At 36.2% G+C, this 15771-nt stretch overlaps 2 protein-coding genes across 2 annotated transcripts; one reads left to right on the top strand and one right to left on the bottom strand.

Annotated features, from left to right (window-relative positions):
• Positions 1-288: 288 nt before the first annotated feature.
• Positions 289-1103, top strand: LOC101261243 (uncharacterized). Its single transcript, XM_004242313.5, has 2 exons — positions 289-565; positions 668-1103. The coding sequence occupies exons 1-2, from the start codon at positions 387-389 to the stop codon at positions 990-992; spliced, it is 504 nt and encodes a 167-aa protein (XP_004242361.1). The 5' UTR covers positions 289-386; the 3' UTR covers positions 993-1103.
• Positions 1104-1191: 88 nt separating this feature from the next.
• Positions 1192-14897, bottom strand: LOC100134876 (structural maintenance of chromosomes protein 1). Its single transcript, XM_010324759.4, has 18 exons — positions 14151-14897; positions 12674-12910; positions 11526-11759; positions 10631-10869; positions 8565-8831; positions 8145-8415; positions 7075-7199; positions 6833-6942; positions 6630-6737; positions 6420-6559; positions 5177-5266; positions 4897-5105; positions 4393-4562; positions 3491-3600; positions 2949-3328; positions 2005-2256; positions 1549-1776; positions 1192-1444 (listed from the first exon to the last, which is right to left on the bottom strand). The coding sequence occupies exons 1-18, from the start codon at positions 14586-14588 to the stop codon at positions 1396-1398; spliced, it is 3657 nt and encodes a 1218-aa protein (XP_010323061.1). The 5' UTR covers positions 14589-14897; the 3' UTR covers positions 1192-1395.
• Positions 14898-15771: the final 874 nt, after the last annotated feature.

Raw genomic sequence — 15771 nt, 5'->3', positions numbered from 1 at the left:
AATTACCATTATCTACTGCCACAGCTCACAGCTTGTCGTAAATTACTATCATTTTTTTTTTCCTACAAGGGAAATCAAATCATTAGTTACCACGATTACTAGGTTTAATTGATTGTATATAAAAATGGAATTCAAAACAAAATAAGACGGAATATAACCCACAACGGTCCCTATATAAAGTAAAGGATAAATTATTCGTGCAAGGTAAGGTATCCGCCACGTGGGATGTCATTAGCTACAAACAAACACCTGACCCATTATACAGCAAATAAAGTTAAAAAATGGAGAAATAATGAAAGTGATAGTTTCAATAAAAGCAAGCAACTTCAAATTTGCACCACTTTCGAGGACGACCAAAAGATGGATGTGTTTTTCTTCAGATCCAAATGTACATAACTTCCACTAGAGAGTTTGAGATAACTCAAAAGAAAATGGCTAATTCTCTTATACGGAAGAATCGTTTGGCTCTTCTAGTGCTCTTATTTACTTATTACTTGGATGTATCGGCGCAACAGTTTAGACCTGGATTTGTGTACACCAGAAACAGAGGAAGATGTACTCCTCAGTAAGAAACCCTTCTTTCTACTAGTCTAAAATTGCTAGCATTATCATCACTATGGCAATGAGCTATAAAAAACTGTTATTTTGCTATTGGTGAATGAAATAGGTATTGGAGCAGCAGGAGAGAGTCATGGCCAAAAATGGTACCACAGACATCGACAGTATCTAAAATATTTGGATCCAGGGCCTACGAGCGATACAGGTACGATCTAACATTGTTAGAAGCTGCTGGAAGAAACGACGATGGGGATAACGTATTTGCCAGATTAGTGAAGCAATCAACAGCTGCATTGTTGAACTCATATGCCAGACAGAATTATCCCTACAGTGCTTGGGAAGTAAAGACCATGCTAATTCAAGCTTTGGTTTCTGAAAAATCTGCTTCTGTTTTGGCTCAACAGTTATCTCAAGCTAATGAAGCCTGCGACTAATTGATTGTTACTACAAGTGTGTTAGCTTTTTCTGTAAGCTATGTGGTTCAATGGACATTTTTAGTTCTACTTGTGTTCGTGTGGGTGCTATTATAACATTCTCAGACTAAACTATGTGTCATCCTTTCCTGCTTTCGTAACACCCTTAATTATGAGTCTCTAAGTGAAGATTTCAAAGCAAATAAGCAGCCACAATATGTACTACTTAAAATCACAAGTAAAATACATTTAGATACGAGCGTTGTGAAACTTCAAACAACTGTATGTATATAATGTAACAAGATCACTTATATACCAATCTACACTACATTTGAACTGTTATATTAACGACCCACCAAAGATCAGTTAAATACAATCTAAACATCGGTGAACTACATCTCCAGAGAATTAAGAGATTGGACTTTCACGATTCCCTGTACTTGGTCAGATCAAATGTCAATGTGCTCGAGCAACTGCAACAAGAAAAGAAAAAAAAAAAAAAACACCATGTTCATGTTATTATCTCAAGTAAGAAGAGAGAAGGGAAGTGAGTGATAGAGAGGCTGCAGAATCTTACCCTCTCTCAGCATCCCTGTAAACACCAACCAAAGCTTCAGCTTTGTCATAAAAGCTGTCTTTCAGAGAGATAACAATGCTTTGGAAGCCACATCCTTCTTCAGGATCCTGAGTAAGCCTAGCACCTCCACACGACTTTGATCGAATGAATCCAGCAACTTTGGCAACATTCAGATTATCCAATGCAGCATCAACTTCATCCAGTATGAAGAATGGAGACGGTCTAAAACTGAAAATCACACAAAAAAGTTCAAATTGGAAGGAAACAAGATAGGTATTATCACAAGATAGGTATTATCACTATGACACTATCTACAATTCGCTCACACTAACTGATATTTGCATATCAAGTGGATGTCAACTGTGCCAAATGAACATTAGTAATTTCTGAGACTAAAAGAAGTATTTCCCTACTTCCTGCTAGCATAATGAGTTTGTGAGTAGCCACACAGATTACCTGTGGATAGCAAAAAGCAATGCAAGTGCTGCAACCGTCTTCTCTCCTCCTGAAAGCTGTTCCATATCCCGAAACCGTTTTGTTGGGGGCATAGCGGTATACTTGATACCATGTAAAAATGGCTCATCTTCATTATCCAAGTTAAGATATGCCGTCCCACCGAGAGGATGTGTATTGCTCTTTGTGAGCTGCTTGTATATCTGGTCGATTTTGCCAGATATATAATTGAAAGCTTTCATAAACAATTCATACCTGCAAGCAGTACATGCAGACTTCACCAACAACATACTCTTTAATCCCACAAGAAGGGAACACGCAGACTTCAGAGCAACAAAATACCACACAGTAACGATAACAGATATGGTAGTCAACTTTTGCTATTTTTTTCTACAGGATAGAATATAAAAGGGAGCATATTGTCTCATGAATATATCAACTAATCAAGAATATGGCCAGAAAGAGTGCAATAAAGAACTCGCTTCAACAAAAAAAAATTGAAATAAAAAAATACATATATGCTTCAGCAATACATAAATTTCTCTAGTTCTTTCTTTTTATTTTTGGTGCCTTATGTGTCTTTCCTGTAGTTTTTTCATCCTTGCAAAGGATAATTTAAGGATACATAAATTAGAGATTGGTTTTAATAGAAGATCAATAAACGTGGCCTCAAACAAATGGATCTCCAAGGCTTACCAAAAGCAGAATTCCCTTCTTAAAACCCCATGTATAAAAACATTAATTGAAGCAGAGGACTGAACAACCACAAATAAGCAAGCATACATAGATCAAACAATTCTATAGGGTAATGATCTCCTGACAGCATACTACTGTAACCTCATCTCCAACAAGTAAAGTAACCACTTCACTTACTCTGACATTCAGGAATATCATGGTGAAATTATATCGAGATACATGTGAATTTCAGCATTTGAGATTAATAATACCTGCCCCCTTTAACTCTATTATATTCATCAGTAACTTTCTTCTCCTCATTTTTGGCCACTTCAAATTCTTTATTAACATCTTCCTCCTTTTTCAGTAAATCTTTGTATTGATCAAGGGCCTTCAGATTTGGAGCTGTTCTTTCTATCTCCGACATCAAGGAAGCAATTTTCTGAGTAAAATCCACCTCATGTTTCTCCCTTTCAGTGGGCTTCGTAATCTGCTGATATGTTCTACTCAGTTTACTGAAATCAAAAACAGGGCCAGGTGTAGACTCTCCAGTATCCATTGGATCAGAGATAGTGGGCAGTTCTATTTGCTCCAGTTCACATTTCTCCAATATTTCCTGTTTTTTTGAATTCAGTTGTTCAATCTGTGCCTCCTGTAAAACAAAGAACAAAAGCACTCATATACTCATATTTTTAAGAGGAAAGCACTCCTTTTCAACATATATGAATGCAATTGGTAAAAATGAGTGGATTCTCAGAAGCCATAGCTAGATAAGAAAGAACTTCTCCAAGAAATTATCATTGATCAGAAAAACCTTTGATTTAATTTGACGGTTATGTTTGCTAATGCTAGTTGTTTCAGCAGAGATCTTTTTCTGCCACTCCTGCAGCTGCTTTTCACATTCTTCTGATTTGGACCTCCATGCTGCAGAAGGAAAGGAATAAAATTCTGTTAATGTACAACATATTGGGAGAAAGGGGCCTATTGCAAAAGTACGAACATAGGAAAAGGAATGACTAATACTGGGCATTCAGTTGCCTGACATGACCAAAAAAAGTATATTCAAAGGAGGAGATGAAATATAATTGAATTGGGAAGTGAATGTATAACTAGTTAATTACCATCAGGAAGTGATACTCCCTCTTTACCAATTTATTCAAACACAATTTGCATTTCATGAAGTCCCAGAAGATGTTTTTTTTAATAGGCAAGAATTATTAATGCTTAAAAAAAGCACTAAGAAAGTGCTGTGACAACATCCAAAAATTGCAGAAGAGAAGTTTACCCTGTCTATTCATACAGATATTCTGTTAAGTGTGACAGAATTTCAGCATCTTCAACTAATTCCAAAGTGCACCGAAAGGAAGAAAGCACGACACCAAAACAATAGCTCCAATTCAACTTCTCATGTTTCGGAAATGTGAGCAGGAAAAAGAATTATTTGAAGTATCATGCAATGCTATTTTTCCATGTTTTAGACTAGTTAGAAATTGGCAGTTGTTGCTGCAATCTGATTTATCATAAAAGAAGCATAACATGGTAGAGTTTCACCCTATCATAATATGCACTTTATCTGATGAGGCTTTTACAGATATTGGAGAAGGAATCTTTTGTAATACTTCTACAAAGAAAGTACAAGCATACAGAAATATCTAGTCCAACAAGGCTGAAAAGCTAGGGAAAGGGCTCTACAAAAAATTGAAACTTAAAGCATACCAAATACTTCTTCCTTGTAATCGTCTATCTCCTTTGTAGCTTTCTCCATGGACGACTTCAGATCCGACTCCTTGGTCTCAACCTCCTTTAATTTCTCTTTTGAGTTATTAAGGGTAGATTCCAGTTTTACAATTCGTGAATCCATGTCCCGCTTCTGCTCATATTCCAACCTGAAACATGCTTGAATTAAGAAGTGGCATGTGCTACAACTAGGCTGAAAATTAACAATGCAACTTTTAAAACAATAACAAGCCTTCAATATTATTATTAGCTTTATAGCTCAAACAACTGATGAGGACAGCAAAATACTCAACGAAAATCAAGTCCAATTTTTTTTTTTTTAAAAAAAGTATGGACGCTTGTTTGGCTTAAGGGCAGAAAATATGATTATGAGAAACAATATCAGAATGTCAGATGATTAGGTCGACGTCGGCATCTATTTATCATTGAATTTATTCTAATAGTTTTAAGGAACCGACAACATTAATCAGAGAGGAAACATACTGTGACTTAAGCTTCGATTGTTGATTATGTAAATTGAGCCTTTCTTCAGACATTTCCTGAACAGCTTTGAGCTGATTTTCTTCATACTCCCTAATATTTCTCACCCCAACAGATTCACTGAACTTTTTGTAGATTCTGTCAACAATGTCATTGATCCTTTTCTCTCGTGATAAGATCTCTTGTGCCCTTGCATCTATTTTTCTGTTCAACTGCAGAAACTCCGAGTAAGACCCATGTTAAAAGAGAAAACCAAAGATTCTAAGATAGATAGTATAAACACCTGCTCAAGTTCAGGCTGGATATGTCTAATTTCATTTTCAATACTCCCCTTTTCGCGTTCCAAATTTTGAAGTTTGTCTGCAATACTTTTCTGCAAGACAACTCAAGCTGTCAGCATTACAAGATGCAGAACATATACAAATGAAAAGGCCAATAAGCGACAGTACATTAACAGGGATACAGAATTAATAAGCTATGAAAGAAGTGAAAAGCTAGGGCAAAAGACACCACGACTATTGAGCCACTACGTTGCTCGGACTCTCCAAAAATATGTAAACAGAAGTAGATCCAAAGTGTAAATAAAGTTTATTTTTCAAAGAATTTGAACATTTGGAAGTATAAATAAATGTGAGTATGCCATCTTTTTTTACCATAATGTATCAAAGAAGAAATGAAGAGTATAGGCAGAGTTCCTTCTTCAGATATTGTCCATCAACAAATAAGTTGCAGCAATAAATCAGTCGAGTATAAAGCAAAACTTTAACACCCTTTCATTTCCAAAGTGCCATCAACTTGATGAGCACTAGATTGAGACTGAAAGAACCAATCAACATGAGGATATGATGCTCAGGGTGGCCCTAAGAACAAAATACCAATGTTTATGATCATAGGAATTGATTATTAAGCAATTGTTTATCCTTATATATATATATATATATATATAAAATATATAAACTAGTTACTTTCCTCAAAGAAACAAAACAAGCTATATTGTTGGTGGTCCTCACTAATAGCTTACTTCAGTCTGTTTAATGTTGACATGAAATGATCAGACAGAGAGTTTGGCAGTCCACTTGACTTGTGTATTAACAGCAAAAGCAGCAGAAAATATTAGAATAATTGAAACATCAGAGCAAATTTGGATTTTAAACTGTTAAATAAATTTTATTTCTTGAAAGAATTGAGTTAACTAAACCATATTATTTCTATAATGTGTCTTGAGTACTTTTTTATCAGCAAAACATGTCAAGTATTTGAGAAATCTCAAAATAGTGTTGTAGAAACTGGCACAAAGGCAATAAACATGGAGTTGGACCCAAGAAAACACACAAGAACCTCAGCAAACTACAAAGTTTAGAGATACAATAACCATACTCCCCCTTCACAATATCAAACTTTATCAGGAAGGAAGTTTCTATATAAGAAGCTACAAGGCATCTTAAACCGAAAATAGATGACAATGTATGAATCTCAAATGACTAATATGAGGGCTCACAAAACTTTAAAAATAGATAGTCAAAAACCTTTTCAATCTCAGCATAGTGAATCTTTTTCTCAAGTCCACTGATTCTGCCAGATGCTTCAGACTCCTTAAGCTGCATCTCCCTTATTGATCCAAGCTCCTCCAACTCTGACTCGAGACCTTCTTTTTTCTTCTTAAGCACTACAAACCGGGGAAAAAAGAATCAGGACTACGCAACCAACCAGACACATGGATAACGAACTCAACTGACCGTCAATTTTTTTGTCATCCCATTTGTGAGATCGTGCTTCCATTCCACCACTAGTACCACCAGTCATAGTACCAGATTTTGTTAACAAAATCCCATCAAGAGTCACAACTACAAGCAATATGGGTGTTGTTAAACCAAGATTAACTTGTATAGTAAGAAGGGAAGTACTCTTTGTTGTTCATCAGTGAAAAGCACCATCTTACCTTTAAGTCTATCACCATCCCAGCTAAGATACTTAGCTTCTTTTAAGTCATTGCAAACAATGGTATTCTGAACAGCAAATAATATAGCCTTCTCCAGTGCTTGATCAAATCTGTGTTACTGTTAAGCATAAAACCTCAGAGTTTTTGATAAGATTTTCCCATCATCATAGACAGGTGTATGGTTGAGGAATATGGATAATCAACATATTAGGTATAATAATTAGTATAACAGCACAGGATACTGTATAACATCAAAAACCAGCTGAGCACTCCCACCCAATGTCCGCAACCGCTCAACTACTGGCTTTATACGGACCGACTGAAGAGGTATAAATGTCTGAGGAGGAAGTCTTTGCTCTTTCAGATACTACACATAACAAAGAACATAGAGGCACAATTAACACAATGGAAAAATTTAGGGGCAATAAACACATCAAAAAGAGCATCTCAATCTACGGGAAATGAATCAAGCACACTGTCCTGGGGTCAGAGAAATGCTCCCTAGTCCAGTTGTAGACAAAAGCATTTCAAGGGAATGTCACATTCTAAAACCGATCCCATATAACAACACTTCAAAAACCATTGTATAGATAACATAAATCTGAAAACAGCACCACCTCGACCAGCATTATAGTAGGAGTGGCAGAGGGATATACAGCTTAAGAATCCACTTCACTTGTCATTTAATTGGATACAAGACTACAGTAATTAATAACATTAAGTGACATACCCTAAATTGAAATGTAGAGTAGAAGTTACATAGCATTTTAGAAAGTGCACATTATTCTATTACCACAAACTTCAGCAGAGATAGCATACATGGCTACAAAGCAAACATGTGGAAAATCATATCACTTGCAGCATTTGCTTTTTTCCAGAGAGGTAGCATGTTAATTACAGTCTCTATGAAGGAGAAAGGTAGATATTCTAATGGAGTATAACATCAAAGACAAAAATGATAAGACCTATCCCACTCCAAAGTTGAACCTCTAAAGCAAGCACAGCAACATCTATATAAAATACACTAATATATTCACATGAAGTTAAAATGCTTCAATTAACAAATAAAAAGAAGGAAAACAATGAAGTGAATAAGGAAGGAACGGTCCCTGAAAACAGAAGGCACTTTTAGAAGAAATTTCTTTCTAGGTTAGCATCACCAAGTTGCAGCATCACAAGTAATCAAACCAAGATAGAAGTTGAGAAATATAATCAGGTAATCTTAATAAACCGTGGCAGGAGAAACCAGATTAGCACCGCTTAACTACTTGATACTAGAAGAATCATTACTATGACATAGTTGCTTTCGCACCTTGATGCATTCTTTTCCTGTTTGTTCATCCTCAACTACTACTGCATCCATATATCTGCCCATTGCAACTGTTACAGCAAGGTTATACTTCTTCTGTATTGGCCTGCAGAGATCTGTCATTCGACCATGAACACCGGGAAACAGACGCTTCAGTGTTTCAACTGCTTGAGACAATCTGGCATCTCTCTCATTCTCATGTCTCTCAGCCTTCAACTCGCGTAGTTGGTCCTCTACTTCATCAAGTCGTTTGCGCAGATTGTCATGTTTTTCTCTGTCAAAAGAACAGATATTACAAGTTATTTACATAAACAAGTAATTTTGCAAATGCAGTTACTTGAACTTCCATACAACCAGAGCCTATTAAACAAGGAAATATGTCATGGTATTCAGTAGCATGTATCATAGCTCAATCTGACCAACCTGGAGCGTCGAAGTTTATTTTTCATCTCACGCTGTTCTTCTTTCACCCGTTTCAGTTCTTCATCATGCTTCTTAACTGCATCAAGAATTTTCTTCAACCTTGTTTGCATCTGTTTCTCCTGAGACTCAAGCTCATGCTTCCGATTTTCAAGCTGCTGAAGATTTTGTTCCAGATTCTTCTGAGCATCAATATCAGCACGCTGCTGCCTATCCAAGACCTCTTTCTCATCTCTTAGTTTCGCAGTTTTCATGCCGGCCTCCTCTTTACTGTAAAACCAAATCCACGAAGCTTCATCAAATGAAAACTAGCACTTGATCTATAGACATTTATTTCAAAAGAATATAGAAAAAGCAGATCATGTGACAATGCAAACATTTCCATGCTTTCACCCTTCTCCTCTGTCTAGGCAGCCTGAGAGAGAAGATGACAATGGAAAAAAGCAATTTTTGAGCCCATGACAGTCCATGTAACGACATTGCGACGGGTAATAAAAAACATGAGCTTCTGCAGCACAAGGAAGCAGTTTTTCCCACCTCCCCAATGGGGGCACAAGGACAGGGCAGAAACAGAGCATGCATAATAACACTTGGTGATGTTTTCCATCTGCCTAAGCCTTGGAAGAAAGTGTGACCAGGTACCCGTGCTAGTAGGAGGTAGCAGGTACCCAGTTAAATAGGCAAGGTCGTTCAAGCTGGCCCGGACACCACCGTCACAAGAAAAAGAATCTAAAATTCCATGTAGATTAAAGATTAAGGTTTAGAAGAACATGTTAGAGAGCATCATAGAAGCTTACATCAAATCAGAACCAAAGAAGGTCTGTACCATGACAACAAAATGTGGTACATTTGCAATTTAGAAGTTCCTGCTTCAAATAATAAGCAAATAAGATACATCCAAGTCATGGGCTGAGCAACACAAAATGTTTTGTTACACAAAACCTGCCCAGGATATTATTTTGAGGTCAGAGGCACAAACACATAACCAACGGAAACAAGCAAAAGTTTCAAAAAGTTAATGACAGTGGCATTCAGGCTAGCTTGCATATACCTCGGCTATTCCTGGGTACCTTCTACCCCCCTCCCGCACAAATATAAGGTAACTCCACCTGCCAAGGCTTGCTTCTGAACCTGAAAGGCTGAAATTCCATGGTTCTCCTCCAATTTAATTGACCATAATTAAGTTGCTCGGGTTTGGGTGTCCGATACGGCTGCGGATCTAGAGGTCGGATCTTTCATGATAAGATTTGGGGATATGGATTCATGTATGGATACGGGTGCGGGGATTTTCCTGAAATTAATTAAAATATCTACAAATAGAATTCTAAAACCTAAATCATGAGACATTATGTGGAGAACTTGAGGAGAATCTTGGAAGGGATTATAGGAAAATGAGTGACGTAGAAATTTTTTTCTTCAATTTCGCCTCAACTTTTGTATTGATTATAGGAATCGTTAAAATTGTCCAGACTTTCCCCATCAATTTTGGTAAAAATACCCAAAATCTCTTGACCAAATCAGACACAGATCCCACACCAATGGCGTGTTGACAAGGGTGCGGCACCAAAAGTGAAGAGTCCAAGCAACTTAGGACCATAAACCCACAACCACAGGTGTGCAAAAGTTTAAATGTCTTTGACTTCAGAGAAATGTAATGTTCTCTTTGTTCTGTGTTGAAATAGAAATTTTATTGCTTATTACTAGATTTTAGATTGTTAAATTAGTTAATCATTAGATAAGATTTTACGCGCGTGCGCGGGACGGGGTGGGGGGTTGGTTTCTTTATAGGAGAGGACAAATTTATTTTTCGATACAGACAACACGACATAGAAGAAGCTTCCCTTTATCAATAATTATATTATTTTGATAATTAAATGTGGTCCCAATATATTAATGTATAGGTGCTACTTCAGATTCAGATACCGGAAAAATTAATGATTCCTGCCTAGATCGTCAATTATCATCCATTTATTTTATTAACAAATAAACCAGCAGTAAACGTTAAAGAGATTACACAAGTACTCATATTCCTTCATATAAAAGAGTTTCTCAAACATAAAAGAACTCACATTTGGTGATATGTCTCCAATTGACTGTCAGCTAATTGAAGTTTCCCCCCTGCATCTCGACTTCTTTGACGCAACTCGTCCAGCTGCTTTGTAATGTCCTTCAAGTCATTTTGAAGCTTCTTCACCTCATCTGCATGTCTTCTTTTTTCTTCTCTCTTCTTATCAAGCTCTTTACTTGTACTTCTGATTTTTGAAGTAATCCGCGATATTTCTTCCTTTAACTTTACTAAATCAGGTTGCTGTGAAAAGATAAATGAATCCTTGAGTGAGCACATATAAATGATGTAGTGAATAAAAAATACGTGCAGTTCACAACTCTAGTGATGACAGAGCAACAAGGACACAAGAGTATATCTATTTAATGACAACCGAGATTTTGTTTTTCGATGGCAAAAAAGGTGAAAATCTTGTGTGACACCACATAAACTGAGTTATTTAATGTGGCACATCATCAAGTTCAATAATAGAAATTAAAAAAACAAATTCATTTGCAAGTTTTTAATAGAACATTGTAACAATCAGAATAAACAAGTAAATTTAGGAAAGCAATCAATAGCACTCGCCCAACAAGTTTAACTCATTAAGCTTCTAAGCATTCAGCCAGAGAAATCTCTTCGAGCCAACAGTAACGAATTTCATGCACAAAATTCAGGGAACCAACAATATGGAATACGAGGCAAAAAGTGTTATCCTGCAATAGCTAATCTTGAAACAGGCTATTTGGTTTTGTCCTGTCAGCTTTTCAGTTATCTAAACCTTTAGAACAATTGCTGAAGATTTTATCTCAGATTGGAATAGCACGAAATGTGGTTCACTTCATAGGCAGACAGAAAATAGCATTAACATCACTCATAAAACAAATGTGGAAGACTAATGAATTTGAGAATAAGATTACATTCTTGTCAAGTTTGTTTTTTCTATCTGCAATCTTCCTCTCGCGCAATGCAATCTCTCTCATGTATCCGCTTAGTTCTTTCTTCTTTTTGCTAGATTCACTTTCATATTCCCCAAGTTTCTCCACAATTTCTTTGACTCTTGCTTCTTCAGCATCAAGTTCCTCGTTTGTCTTAGCAATATCCTTTTCTATGTTGAATAATTGCCACAGAAAATATTCTTGCTTCAAAGATTTCTGCAAAAAAAAAAAAAGACAGATGACAAATGATGGGGACTCACAAGAGGAATAGCCATAAAGGAATAATAGAAACAAGTTAAACCAAGCGAGCAACTGTTTTTTACAAAATATTCTCTCCTTCCACTAATAGCAACAAACAAGAAAAAGATATCATCCACTATATGCCAGGAAAAAAAACAAAAACTTGAGGGTGTTACCATATACACATTGTTTGCAGTAAAATTCAGAGTAGATAACCTTTTATCATTAACAGGGAATAAATGACATTTCTGCATACGCTGCCTCTACCAGGCAACTAATTTGTTCTCCTGAAATTGCTTCTATTGGACAAGGCCAAAAACGGAGTAGAAAGTATCCCAATCACTGGAAAACTATATATCAGATGCTTCATGGCCCTACTACTGATAATAGCTAAATAGGAGGAGGAAATGGGAGTAGTTTAAAACTCACCTTATTATGAATTGATAAATAAACCCTTGCATTTATATAATACACACAGAGGCACGTATTTTAGATAAGAGGAAATCAAAGATGTATCAAACTCCTTGTTATAAATTATAGGCAAGCAAGTGTGGGCAAAAATGTTGCGACTGAAGAAGCAGATATGAAATGATAACTTGATAAATCCAAAAGACAATTAAGTTACCAATTTCCAAGAAAAAAAATGAAAGACAATTATTGAAAAAAAATAAAAAAGAGTTTTTATACTTAATTAAGAACAAAGAATGAGAAGAGAATACTCACAGTAGACAGCTGGAAAAAATAGAAATACACGAGGATATAGACAAAAACAACACTTCAGCACATTACTATAAAAATGAAGAATGCTTTAAAATATAAAAGCAGGTGAATCTTGCATTAAGATCATAAACAAGACGCTGCACTCAAAAACAGATGCACTGAACTCATACCAGTTTATCTTGTAAACGAAGATGCTTCTCAGCTTCTTCTTTCTGTTCCTTTTTCTGTTTTCGCTCCATAGTTACAGTTTTCTTTTTCTGGTAAGCAAGTGCCTTCTTTTCTTCAGCTCTTGCTTTTTCTTCTTCCAATTCATCATAGCGTCTCTTGAACTCTTCAGATCCAGATATTTGCTCAAGGAGTGCAGAGAGTTCTTTTGGATTTTTAGATGCAATAGACTCAACGTCACCCTGCATCAATGATCCATAGGTAAAAGAGACATCCATTAACACATGCAGAAGGAAGTAACCGCTAAGTTTACTAACTACAGAATAATAGCATAGGTTGTTAAATGTCATATTTTGAACTTCCCTTTTTCTACTTATATTCATTTGTCAGCTTATAAGTGTACCACAGTTGCAGAACATCAAAGGAATACAATTAGCAACTCACTCACATGATGGCAATCAAATTTTGCAGTGACCTACAGGGGAACTAAGATTAGCCAGAAACCTCAATTTGATGGCAACAATAAAACTTGCCTCTTCTTTCTGCTAATACAAGCTATTCTTAATACTGTCTTTAGTGACACTTTGCGCTTTATTATGATTAGATAGGAATGTGTTTTGAAATAAAGTTACAATGGATGAAAGATATTTCCCTTCAATTCAATCCGTAGAGATAGTTCATGATTCTTTTATATTACACCATCGTTTATTAAATTGTCTCGGTTTATCCTAGCCGATGTGAACACATGTTATGAGGTGCAGATGATCGCAATGGTCCATTCAAAATGCAAAAGGAAAATCATAACGTGCTAAGATATTAATTACTGGTATACGCTGTGAAGTGATTCATTCCATCTGGATTGAAAAAACACAAGGATATTTGTGAAAAAGAGAGGACACTGGTGCTGTTGCAAAGGATACATATGCATCATGTGTGTGAGCCTCGCCTGGAATTACAATTGAGCTTGAATCCTTTAAATAATGAGTGAGCTAGAGATATGCTTTGGAGTTGTAATTCCTGTTATTATTAATGCCTGAGATAGCAAGCTTTGTGAGCTTTGCTATGGATTTATAATGACTCATTTGGTGATTAATACATCAAAGTTGTTAATCAAAAAATATATATGAGGTGAAGTGGTACTCTGGCTGTTTAAAGATGGTTTATTCTGCTGCAAACCAAGACACAGTGTCAATGTAATAGGATTTACATTATATGATGTCTGTGTAAACACTATCAGAGTGTGTTTGTGTAGTTAAATAGCTGTGGCAAGTTACCCATCTTCTTCAGGTTACACTTTTATACTTGATATATGGGGTAAGTTGGCTATTGAATGACCTATAATATACCGTCAATGACAGCAACTTGCTTCCGAATGAGAGTTGTAGTTGTTTCTTTTCAAGAAATAGTAGTTGTCCTTACATACTAAGTATATAATAGCAATGCAATGAAGTTAAATCTTAAAACAATTAACCACCACGGTACCTGAAAGACGAGAAAATTCCGTGCTTTAACCAGAATATCAAGAGACTTCAATTTGGCATTATACTCATCCCAATTAACAGCTTTCCCATCAATCCGATACTCACTCGCACCAGCACTCGTAATAGCACGCGTAAACTGAATTTCCGTACCATTAGCAAGCTGATAAATTAGCCTCACGAAAGCTCTTCGACCTCTCTGCTCCTTTTCACGGTCGTCAAAAGCATAAATTAAGTCCTTCAACTGTGCACCTCGAAGTTGACCCGTACGAACTCCAAGGACGAAGCTGATTGCATCCATCAGGTTAGATTTTCCTGCTCCATTTGGCCCTATAATCGCTGTAAAGTCGTAAAATGGGCCAATTGTTTGAAATCCTTTGTAGGACTTGAAATTCTCGAGTTCCAGCCGGTGGATTTTTCCCGGCGACGCCTGTGACGGCATTGCTGAGTCGAAACCCTAGGTATTGGGTGAGAATTTTGTGATGAAATGGTGAATATGAAACTTGAATTGAGTTGATGGAGAGTGAAATTAGGGTTTGAAGTGAGGGGATTTTTGTTTTGGCGGGTATTTATCTTGTTTTAACTCATGGAGCGTCGGAGTCGGAGCTGGAGTCGGGTTCCCATATTGGAAGAGTATAAAAGACGAATGAGAGGGAAAAATCGAATTATAGAAAGCTTCTTTTCGTTTTCCCTCTAAAATATCCAATGCCATTTATCAAAAGATAAATAAGAAAATGATCAAAGATCCTTCAATCTATAGCCGGATTTTCAATTTCATACTTATATTTTACTAGTTCTATTATTTCTTGAATTTTATAAAATTGAAATTATTATCTACCTGAACGCGTAGTTGGTAAAGTGAGTGTATCTCACTTTTTCTGAAAGAGCGAGCACAAAAATTTAATATTAAAATTTTATTTTTAATATCTAATTTTAAGAATATATGTTTTTTTTATTTATTTATTGTGTCTTTTCCGTAGCAATAAAGATCAAATTCACCCACCATTCACCATCTCTAAACAACCATTGTCACCATCATCTTCACCGGATTCACCATTAATTTCACATAAGCTTTTAAAATCTCATGTAAGAATTTCTTATAAATCATTCAAATCAATTAAAAGTAAAATGAGATCAGTTTATATCACCTAAAAATGGAATTTGGATCATATTTGGAAAAAAAAAACAATTTAGGTTTACATCAAATCCAATTGAACTATCAAATAAGATTTTTTATTTATTTTATAGATCCTTTAATTATCAATCTCAAATCTCAAGCAACCAATTACAAGTTTCTTCCTCATTTTTCTGGAGAGAATTTGCACCTGTTCTTCCTCTCTATTGCGCTCCCCTCACTTTTTTTAGTTTTCCTCTCTCCACTGCTACCAGTGAAAAGCTACCATTGTTGCTTCCCCCGACGAAACGTCACCATTGTAGCTGCCTCCGATGAAACGTCACCATTGTCACTGCCTCCAATGAAACGCTACCATTGTCACTGCCTCCGACGAAACGCTACCATTGTCGTCGCCTCCGGCGAAACTCAAAACACCTGTAAAAACCCTCCCACACCTCCTCTCATCTCTCTCTTGTTCCTCATAATTCAATTTTGATGGACTTTGGTGTTT

This window comes from Solanum lycopersicum, chromosome 6, assembly GCF_036512215.1.
Source record: "Solanum lycopersicum chromosome 6, SLM_r2.1".
Taxonomy (NCBI): domain Eukaryota; kingdom Viridiplantae; phylum Streptophyta; class Magnoliopsida; order Solanales; family Solanaceae; genus Solanum; species Solanum lycopersicum.
The sequence above is the reverse complement of the archived record's forward strand: the minus strand, read 5'-3'. Positions and strand labels throughout refer to the sequence as shown.

Coding starts and splice junctions, on each gene's coding strand:
- LOC100134876 (XM_010324759.4), bottom strand. CDS start 14,588: ATGCCGTCACAGGCGTCGCCGGGAAAAATCCACCGGCTGGAACTCGAG. Junction 1,777..2,004: donor TTGCTTTTTGCTATCCACAG/GTAATCTGTGTG, acceptor TGTGATTTTCAG/TTTTAGACCGTCTCCATTCT. Junction 1,445..1,548: donor TACAGGGATGCTGAGAGAGG/GTAAGATTCTGC, acceptor TTCTTGTTGCAG/TTGCTCGAGCACATTGACAT.
- LOC101261243 (XM_004242313.5), top strand. CDS start 387: ATGTACATAACTTCCACTAGAGAGTTTGAGATAACTCAAAAGAAAATG. Junction 566..667: donor AGAGGAAGATGTACTCCTCA/GTAAGAAACCCT, acceptor TGAATGAAATAG/GTATTGGAGCAGCAGGAGAG.